Source organism: Emiliania huxleyi (genome assembly GCF_000372725.1).
Source record: "Emiliania huxleyi CCMP1516 chromosome Unknown EMIHUscaffold_1208, whole genome shotgun sequence".
Taxonomy (NCBI): domain Eukaryota; phylum Haptophyta; order Isochrysidales; family Noelaerhabdaceae; genus Emiliania; species Emiliania huxleyi.
In genome coordinates, this window is record NW_005201383.1 from 1 (window position 1) to 9,405 (window position 9,405).

At 66.3% G+C, this 9,405-nt stretch overlaps 4 protein-coding genes across 4 annotated transcripts; 2 read left to right on the forward strand and 2 right to left on the reverse strand.

Annotated features, from left to right (window-relative positions):
- Positions 1 to 62: 62 nt before the first annotated feature.
- Positions 63 to 1,379, forward strand: EMIHUDRAFT_373090 (hypothetical protein). Its single transcript, XM_005790223.1, has 3 exons — positions 63 to 310; positions 399 to 710; positions 797 to 1,379. Exons 1-3 carry the CDS (start codon positions 230 to 232, stop codon positions 1,133 to 1,135), a joined length of 732 nt encoding a protein of 243 aa, XP_005790280.1. The 5' UTR covers positions 63 to 229; the 3' UTR covers positions 1,136 to 1,379.
- A 593-nt stretch (positions 1,380 to 1,972) lies between these two features.
- EMIHUDRAFT_446940 (hypothetical protein) lies at positions 1,973 to 3,447 on the reverse strand. Its single transcript, XM_005790224.1, has 2 exons — positions 2,605 to 3,447; positions 1,973 to 2,479 (listed from the first exon to the last, which is right to left on the reverse strand). Exons 1-2 carry the CDS (start codon positions 3,398 to 3,400, stop codon positions 2,079 to 2,081), a joined length of 1,197 nt encoding a protein of 398 aa, XP_005790281.1. The 5' UTR covers positions 3,401 to 3,447; the 3' UTR covers positions 1,973 to 2,078.
- A 118-nt stretch (positions 3,448 to 3,565) lies between these two features.
- On the reverse strand, positions 3,566 to 4,917 carry EMIHUDRAFT_251918 (hypothetical protein; the record flags this gene model as incomplete). Its single annotated transcript, XM_005790225.1, has 4 exons — positions 3,566 to 3,579; positions 3,835 to 3,903; positions 4,109 to 4,403; positions 4,888 to 4,917. The coding sequence occupies 4 exons, from the start codon at positions 4,915 to 4,917 to the stop codon at positions 3,566 to 3,568; spliced, it is 408 nt and encodes a 135-aa protein (XP_005790282.1).
- Positions 4,918 to 6,964: 2,047 nt separating this feature from the next.
- Positions 6,965 to 8,201, forward strand: EMIHUDRAFT_373093 (hypothetical protein; the record flags this gene model as incomplete). The annotated part of the gene is made up of 2 exons (XM_005790226.1): positions 6,965 to 7,732; positions 8,166 to 8,201. A coding segment is annotated over exon 1 (734 nt), but the record flags the coding sequence as incomplete, so codon positions are not given.
- Between the last annotated feature and the right edge of the window lie 1,204 nt (positions 8,202 to 9,405).

The following is a 9,405-nucleotide window of genomic DNA, read 5'->3' on the forward strand; positions in this document are numbered from 1 at the left end:
AGAGTGACCATCACCGCCGCTGCGGCTGCGAAACGCAGGTGCCATGCCTACCGCGAAGATTGCACTGTCCGCTATGGGCGCGTGGGGGTTGTTCATCGGCACGATGCTGACGACCTTCCCCGCCAACATCCTCGGCGCGTACGGCATCGACTTCTTTGAGTGCCCGGCAAAGCAGCCTCGCGGCGCTCCGGTCTGCGACGAGGTCAAGCAGAAATCGGTCGCCTACAACATGTTCGCCATCGCGGGGATCCAAGCCATCTTCACTGCTGCGCTATGCATCAACTTCGCCCGCGAGGGTGTCTCGCAAAAGGCGCAGTGGCACTCCAAGCCCTGTATAGCGCAGCCACAAGCGCTCTCCCTCACACGCCGCTCGGAAGCACCCGCCTCCCAGGCAGCAGGCTCGCTCCGTCCTGTGCTTCATGGCGATCCCGGCACATGCGTGGTTCGTGGTCAGCGAGATCATGATCCTGCCCAACTGGCCGGCGGCGATGCCGAAGGAAGGCCTCTACTTCAACATTGTGCTCTGGACGACCTTCATCATCCTCTCGTACCTTGGCTGGAAAGAGTCGGGCGCCGCCCTCCCCGACACGGACGCGCTCATTCCAAAGGGACGGTTCGGCACCCCCCTCCTCGTGTGGGCGATCAACAATACCATCTCGTATGGGTTGCCCCTCGTCCTCCTCCGCGACAAGATGATGGAGCAATACGCGGTGCGTGCATACCAGACCTCACCACCCGATAGTGCATGTGGTGCACGTACACGTAACGCACGCACGCATGGCACGCAAAACCTTAGGTGGACTCGTTCATGGCTGGCTTCACCCCCGACGTAAAGTTTCTCATCGACACCGTCCTGGGCAACACCGGCAAGTTGTTTATCAACAACACCGCGGCGGTCATCGCGATTTGCTCCGTGGAGCCGACCAATGAGGACACGCTTTACCGGCTGTCGCGCGCCGTCGTTTCTGTCGGCTGGTACTACCTCGGCGCCTTTGCGATCTGGGCGAACGTCAACTTCCTCCTCGACTTCGCCGACCCCATGCGCACCTTCCAGTTTGTCAAGGACTCCGCCGTCATCCAATACGTGAACCACGCAGTGGTCACCGCGCCGATCACCATCAAGAAGGCGAAGTGAAAAGGGCGTGCGCCGTATAGGCTGAGTCCCGAGAGCACCTTGCCCTTGCCGTGAGCGTGGCGCGCGGTAGCGTTCCTGCTGCACACGCTAGAAAGGGAGGCAGGTTGATCCGCCCGGTGCCGCGGAGCGCGGTCCGGCGTGTAGATTTGGCCGGATTTTGCTTGCACTGTAAAGAGCTTGCGGGGGCGGGGGTCGAGAGCGAAGGCTTGCCACCATGTATGTATGTATCTGATTGATTGACGGGAAGGCGAAACACAGTCCGACCAACGACTGGGATGTATCTGAGGTCGCGGCTACTCTCCTAAGCTGTGAATCAGACGCACTTGCCTTCGGGGGCAATCCCGCTAGGGTGGGCGTGCTTTCACAGCCTCACGAGAGTAGGTCGCGGCGGGGTCGAAGAAAAGAATTAGGACGCCAAAAACTGTGTGCTCGAACCATGCATGTCATTGTTCAGCGATGCGATGACTCTCCCTTTCCCGAAAAAGAATTTTATACAAGAAAACTCCCTCGCACGACGTACTAGGCACGGGACTGGCCAGCACTGGCACTAACACAGGTACACACCAAAAAGGAAGAATCACGCGGGGTGTCCGGACCCCCCCAGCAGCAGAGCGCTGCTGCTGGGGGGGGGGTCGGCCATGGCTTTAGATGTGCAGGGGGGGGGTACCGAGCAGTGTGCGGCCGCTCTCGTGACGGCGGCATGGGGAGGCATAAAGCCGTATATCACGTCTCCATGCCGCCGTCAAGTCGCAGCCAGTCTGCGGCGATTACAGTCTGCGAGCTTTTCAGAGCCAAGCGATTGCGCGAAATCCCACACACTGGTGGATTTTGGGGCGCTGTGGACCCTCTACCTCTGGTCGACGACCAAAAAGCAGAACAACTCAGTGCAGTGTGGCCCCGCGCGGAGCGAGTGGAGACACAGCACACACCGCCTCCCCGCTTGCTAAAGGAGGGCGCGCGCAATATGCCGCTCCTGCGCCGCGCGAATTTCGTCTCGGATCGCGGCGTCTGCCGTGTCCTCGGCGGCGGTGCGACCCTTCCGGTCGAGGACGAGCGGGCTCCCGCCGCGCTCCAGCAGCAGCGACACCGCCTCGGGCTTGAGCTTGAACGCCGCAAAGTGGAGCGGGAACTGGAGCTTGTCGTTCGGCACGTCGCTGTCCGCGCCGCCCTCGAGGAGAGCCTCGAGAGCAGCCGTGTGCCCGCGCCGGGCGGCGCGCGAGACCGCCGTGTTGCCAAGGTATCCGCGCGCGTTTGCGTCCGCGCCGGCGCGCAGCAGCAGCTCGATCGCCGGCGCGTGCCCGTGCTCGGCCGCCCAGATGAGTGGCGTGTTCGAGCCGGGTCCGCCTGAGGGGTGGGTGGGTGGGTGGGGGGGGGGGGGTTAGGCGGCGAGGCACAGGCAAGTTGGACGAGCAGTGTGAGCGGTCGTTTGTTGGTGCGTGCGTGCGTGCGTGTGCGTGCTCGAGCCCCGCCTTCGTGCGCCGCCAGCTTGTCGGCGGAGAGCGACGCGAGCGCGGCCGTGTCTCCAGCGGCGGCGGCGGCGGCGGCGGCGGTGGCGGGCGACGGTGGCGGCCGCTTCGCATGCAGCGACGGCTCGAGGAGCGGCGAGGCGAGCCGGAAGGAGCCGAAGAGGAGCGCGGCGAGTTGCGCGAGGTTCGAGACGACCAGCTCGGCGCCATTGGTCTCGCCGCCCTCGCTCAGCCGCCTGCCCGTGTCGAGTAGGGCCGTGGCCGCGCCGGCCGCGCGCCCGAAGCTGACGTCATTCGAGGGCGAGTCCCCAACCATGCAGACCTCCTCCATCGAGCCGACCCGCCACAGCTCGCCAATGTGCAGCAGCGCCGCAGGGTCCGGCTTGGACGGCCACGCCGCGTCGCGCGAGATCGCGGGCGAGAGCGGCGCGCTGTGCCACAGACTCTTGTGGAAGTGGGCGACGGTCGCATCGCTATTCCGTGTGACCAGCGCCGACTGCACGCCGTGCGCCTCGAGCCACGCAGCCAGCTCGGCGGCGCCAGGCATCAGCGCAAGCGTTCGGCGGCCCTCCGCCTCCATCTCCTCGACGACGCGGCACGCGGTTTCGTCAGCGCGCCAGCGGGTCGCCAGGATATCCTCGCCTCGCGGCACGCCCGCACGGCGGTACATCTCCCCAAAGTCCAAGTTGGGGACCGTTAGTGTGCCGTCCATGTCGAAGACGACGCCGCGCAGAAGCGGCTTGGTCTCGGCCATCGTCGCAAGAGCACGCTGAGCGGAGGTTGGCGCTCGGAGGAGCATACACAGACAGCCACGAGGTCCCGGTGCTGCCAAAGGGCCTCGTCGGCCTGCAGCGGAAGCACTGCGGGCTTGGGTTTGAGCTCGTAGGGCCCCTAGGGGCCTAGGTGACACAACCCCCTCTCTCTTTTCTCCCAGTAAGCTATAAGTACTACACACGGCTAGATTTCATTGCGGGCCGCCTAGGCCCTGGGGTCGGAGGTACCGGGGGAGGTACCACCACGTGGGGGGGTGCTGGAGCCCGGGGGGGAGAGCTGAAGGCCCTGGGGTCGCGCGCGGCACCACCACCGACTCCAGCACCACCACCGGGCTTCGCTGTCGGGGGCGTTTAGGGCGGGGTCGGGGAAGGAGGGGGGGGGTCGGTCGCATTGGCGGCCGCGCGGCAGTGGCTGCGGGGGCGGGAGGAGGTGGTGGCGCCGACCGCAATGGCGGCCGACCCGACGAGCGCCGGGCGAGATCGCGAGGGTCGAGAGTGAGCTCGAAGCCGAGGGCTGTCGTGTGGTTGCCTATTCGCCAAACAAGTAGGCTCGCTCCATTGGCCCATCTCGGGTTGGAGCCTGGTGCCGCCTATTATTGTTGCGATGATTCCTTGGCTTCTACTATAGTGGTCACGGGATGAAGTGCGTGTTAGAGTTGTTTGGTATTGCGTGATGCCGTCGCCGCCGTCTCTCCTCGCCATCTTGACGGCGGAGTCCGTCATCTTCTCCAAACCCGCCACCAAATCGGCAGCAGTGCCAGCCCCGGCAGCCGTCTTTCGCTCCTTTCGTCGAGCCACGAGGTATCTGTCCGGACCGTCGATGCGGGCGGCGAACACTCGTTCGACCATCGTAGACGACGCCCTCACCGGCGCCCCCGCGTCGTCGTTGGCCTTGTTCGCGGCCTTGTCTGCTGCCCCCTTCTCCCGCAAATCGAGCTGCGCCCGCACTGCCGCCATTGCGTTCGTCGCCTGCGAGGCAACCTTCGCCACCTTGGCCTTCCTCTCCCGCTCTGCCGCCGCCTCCGGGTCCTCGCGGCGGTCCGCGGCGGGTTGTCGCCGGCGTCGGCTGTCACGATCATGACCGTGACGCCCTCGCCTCCATGTCGAATCTCGGCCGATCGATCGCGCGTCCCAAAGTCGCCAAGGGGCCGACTGTGGCCGCCGCGCGCCGGCACCGCAGTGGCAGGGTATGTGTATATAATTGTGGGCATATGGGCGCGCCGCCCGCTGTGCTGCATGCCTTTGTAGATTCTCTGACTTGCAAAAAGTCTGTGGTGCAAACCCTCCATCGACTGCATGCTCGGGACGGGCCTTTGCCCCTGGCCTCGAGAGCAGGGGCGAGCCGAGGCGCGGCGAGGCGGCGAGGCGGCGAGGCGGCGGCGCCGTAGCTGGTGCGCCGCCGGCCCGCCGCCGCCGCCGGGTGGCTGTGGGTTAGTGGAGGTGCGTGCGAACGGTTAGCGAGCGGCGATATGCGGCGGCGGAGGCGGGCTGCCGGCGTCCTTGGATTCGGTACTTCAGCTTGGAGTATTAGTATCATTGACATTGCGGTATGCCAGATCATACCCCAGGGCTATACCCTGATACCCTCTTGAGAGGACCCGCATTGGGCCCCTAGAGGATACGCTGATACCCTGGTGGGTACCTTCACACCGGACACGACCCACCTCTTCACACCTCCTCGCGCGCTGCGCGCGCGCCAAGACAGACAACGCGCTTGAGAGGCAGCTGCTCTACTGGAGCTGATGGATGGTTCCTCTCCCGTTGCGCGTTGGGGGGATCCTTTGCCACCCGGCTTGAGCCTCTTTGGTTGAGGCCGCGCGGGGACGCGCCGCGGACGGCGTCGGGTGCCGTGCGTCCTGGTTTCGTGTGGATCGTCGGGACGCCGTGTTTTTGTTTTCGGAATTCAAAGATCATGACAGGACCGCGACGAGTGCGACGACATGGTGACTTGGAGTGTGCGACTGCGACGACGTGCGGGGTGCGCGAGCCGCGGCGCGCGGGGCCCGCGCGAGAGAGCTGTCTCGTGTCTGTGTCTCGTCGCACAACCCATCGCAGGTGCCAGGACCCTCCTCCAGCGCCAGGTCTCGGTGGTGCGCGGCCCGATTTTTATATACGCGATACGGCTTTGAGGGCCTCACAGCTCACAGCTTGAGCGAGCTTGTGCTTTATGCGTATTCAGAATATGGACCTATTCATGACGAGTGTCTGACAGAGACCGTCGTTCGCCGCGCTGGGCGGAGAGAGGTACGCTTGGAGCGCTCAAGGCCTGTGGATAGAGCGAGAGCCGCCGCACCCGCGCCTAAGTAAGCCCACTACATCAAGAGACTGCGACAGAAGAGATTCGTGCCGTTGCCATCGGCGCCACATCCTCCCACACATTCTCGGCCGGGTCGTACCGCTCGACCGAGCTGAGGTTGCCGTCGGCATCCTCGCCGCCCACAGCGTACAGCTTGCCGTCGAGCACCGCCATGGCGTGAACCATACGAGCCGTCGTCATCGGCGCCACCGCCTCCCACGCATTCGTCGCAGGGTCGTACCGCTCGACCGAGCTGAGGAGGTCGTTGTCGTTCTCGCCGCCCACAGCGTACAGCTTGCCCTCGAGCACCGCCACGGCGAAATCACACCGAGCCGTCGCCATCTGCGCCACCGCCTCCCACGCGTTCGTCGCGGGGTCGTACCGCTCGACGAAGCTGAGGGCGCCGTCGTTGTAGTACCCGCCCACAGCGTAGATCTTGCTATCGAGCACCGCGACGCTGCGAGCCTGCCGCGCCTCCGCCATCGGCGCCACCGCCTCCCACGCATCTGTCGCGGGATCGTACCGCTCGACCGAGCTGAGGCAGCCATGGTTGTAGCCTCCCACAGCGTACAGCGTGCCGTCGAGCACCGCGACGGCGTGAGAATACCGCGCCCCTGCCATCGGCGCCACAGCCTCCCACGATTTCGTTTCAAAGTCGTACCGCTCCACCGAGCTGAGGTAGCCGTCAACGACCTCGTACCCGCCAACAGCATACAGCTTGTCGTCGAGCACCGCCATGCAGGCATGTTCACGTGCCGTCGGCATCGGCGCCACAGCCTCCCCCTCCCACTCGTTCGTTGACGGGTCGTACCGCTCCACCGAGCTGAGGAGCTCACCAGCGTCATTGCAGCCGCCGAACACGAGCAGGCGCGGCCTCTCGCGCGTCTTCAGCGTCTCCTTCCAGCCGCGGCGCCACGCGCGGCACGTCCCCTTGACGGCGTGCTCCTTGATCGGCAGCTGGGCGAGGATGTGCGGGGCGAGGTCCGGCGAGAGGAGGACCTCGGAGAGCACCCACTCGGGCTGCTCCACGAGCCGTGCGACGTGCTCCTCCGCCACGCGCATTGCGGCGGCGCTCCAGAGGGGCGCCTGCTCGTCGATGAAGGCGACGAGCTGCTCTGGCGAGAGGCCAGAGAGGCGGGCGCCGATGCGGTGGGCCATCGGTGTGGCGGCGCGCCCAGGTGCCATCGGTTTCTTTTCGCTTGTTTATCGATCAACACTTTCGGAAGACCGATGCAGAAACCCCGGCCATGCCCATGTAACGCAATTGTGCTCGATTTTTTTGATTTTTTGGTCGAGAAGTGTCTCCAAGTCTTCTGGACCCATCGATGGCCGTCGCCTCGACGCCGCTCGTCGCGGCACCATCGTGCCCGGCCTGGGCGAAGCATCGTCGCGGGCGCCAGCCGCAGTTCGACGGCAAGCCGTGCGAGCCTGCCGAGGAGGAGGACATGTGGCTGTGCCTGGCCGACAGCCGCGCGCGCAGCACCGCCGACCTGAAGCGCCTGGCGACAGCCGCTCGGGTGCGAGCGAAACGAGCAGGAGATGCAGCCGCCGCGAACACGCGCGATCGGCAGGCGCGCGACCAGCGCCGCCGGCAGCGTGAGCAGCACGACCGGCGCGCAGCGCCGGCGGTCGCCAAGACCGTGCGCCCACAACGCGGCCAGTGCGGCTGCCCGGCGCACGCGGTGTGCGGCATGTGCGTCGACCAGGGCAAGCTCGCCGCGGCCGAGCAGGCGGCCATCGACCTGGAGACGCGCTTCCACGCCTCGACGAACGTCGTCATGGACCTGGAGCGGCCCGAGGACGAGACGGCGGCGCTGCTGCAGCGCTGCGTGCACGTCTCCGACGAGACGAAGCGGCGGCTGCTGGGCGAGTGGAGCGACGAGCGCATGGCGCACGCGCTGCCGCTGCACGCATGCGCCTCGTGCGGCGTGCGGGACCCGTCGCTGACGTACACGCGGGTTGACGTGTCGGCGCTGCCGCGTACTGTGTCTGTGCGCGTAGCCGGCGGCGAAGACGAGACGCGGCACGTGTTTGAGCTCTCGCCCGAGCAGTGCGCTAAGTATCGAGGTCTTCAAAACAAAAAGGTGCGCCTTGCGTTTCCCAACGGCGCGAGCAACGACCGTCCCAACGGCGACGGTACGCACGAATTCCGCGACACCGACATCTCGCGCGTCATCAGCTGCTGGGAGTCGGACGACGGCACGCTCTACCACCTGCACCCCGAACTCGTCGATCGCCGCGCAAATGAGCACGGCGTGATGGTGCCATGCGCGATGCTGTGTCAATGGTGTGGTGACCAAGCCGACGCACGAAACAAGGAGCCCAAGGCACCCAAGCTCTCCTTGGCCGCTGGCATCGACTACGGGTCGCTGGCTCGCGTGCGCGAGCTCACGCCGCTCTCCGAGGTCGAGCGCATGCTGGTCTCGGATGTGCGGCTCTACCATGTGGTCGCCAAGGTGACGACGCACTACGGTGCCGAGCGCCCCGGCGCGCTCGAGTTGCGGTGTTGATCGCCGCGGGAGCCCTCTTATTTTCAGTTCCTTGAATCATGCTCCAACACACCCAGATATCTGCGCCCAGGCCTGCAGAGACACGCGAGGTCTGTATACGCACCCGTCAAGCGGCATGTCGCTGGTTGCCGCGTTTGCTCACGTGCAATAGATAGACCAACAGAGGCTCGAGGCACGAGGGTCCTTCGGGCGTCCATCGGTCCGTGGCTGAGGCCTGCGGGCCAGCACCAGTGTATGGGCGACACCTGTCTACGCCTTCTCCTGCCCGCCCAAGCGGCGGCGGGGCGAGCGGCGCAGACCGCCGGCCGCCGGCTGCGGGCGCGCGCGCCGCAACGCGCAAGCCACCCGCCCCGCCGCCTTTCGCCCCTCCGCCTTTCGCCGTTCCGCCGTCCGCGTTGGGGCGCCGGCCGCTCGCAGCGGCGGCGCCGGCAAGCAGAGAGCCCAGCAAATCGGGGATGCCGCCTCGGTGCATGAGGGATGGGGGGCTCCCTGGCGAGGGGTGGGAGGGGCTCGTGCCTCAGTCTCTCGCACACACGGGCGCGCCGGGGTGCGGTGGGGAGAGTGGCGGCACCCGATCGGGGCGGATCTAGACGACGACCCGCATCCCACTGGGCCTGGCGAGGGGCGCGGTGCTGGGTGCGGCGGCGGTGTCCGAGTCCGCGAGTGCCGAGTCCGTTCCGAGGCGCGAGGGGCCGAGGCCCGAGCGGGCGGGGGGCGCACGACGTGTCCGTTTTTCGCCACCGACAAGAGTCGCGGAGTATGCGCTCTCGGCCACCACACAGCACAAACAAAAAGAGCCCAACCGCGACTCAGATAGCAGCGACACGGCGGTGTGGGCGGCGTAAGGCCGAAGCTCGGCCATCACCAATACACATTCATCCAAAAAATTGTGGCCACCAACACACGACTGAGTGGCCCGTCCCGTGGGGCCTCAAAGAGCCCCAAGTACCGAAAGGGGGAGGCGTGGACAGAGCGGCGGAGGGAGGAGAGAGGGGCGCAGCCGTCGAGGCCGGCGGCGGCGGCCTCCGGCCCGCGTGACGCGCCTCGGGGGCCGGGCTCTTGGCTCTGGCTCAGAGCTCGACGGTCTGGTCTTGGTAGGTGCCCGCCTTGAGCGTCTTTGGCTCGGGCCCCGCGTTGGCCACCTTGACCGCCCCCTTGAAGGTGACGCCCTTGGCGAAGACCACCTTGCGCGGTGGCGGCGAGCCGGTTGGTGATGGGGCGAGGC

Bases quoted from the DNA above. Each gene is read 5' to 3' on its own strand.
- EMIHUDRAFT_446940 (XM_005790224.1), bottom strand. From the start codon at position 3,400: ATGCTCCTCCGAGCGCCAACCTCCGCTCAGCGTGCTCTTGCGACGATG. The intron at 2,480-2,604 runs GCGGGGCTCGAG...CCCACCCCTCAG, and splicing joins CAAGCTGGCGGCGCACGAAG to GCGGACCCGGCTCGAACACG.
- EMIHUDRAFT_373090 (XM_005790223.1), top strand. From the start codon at position 230: ATGTTCGCCATCGCGGGGATCCAAGCCATCTTCACTGCTGCGCTATGC. The intron at 311-398 runs GCGCAGTGGCAC...CCCAGGCAGCAG, and splicing joins GCGAGGGTGTCTCGCAAAAG to GCTCGCTCCGTCCTGTGCTT. The intron at 711-796 runs GTGCGTGCATAC...GCAAAACCTTAG, and splicing joins AGATGATGGAGCAATACGCG to GTGGACTCGTTCATGGCTGG.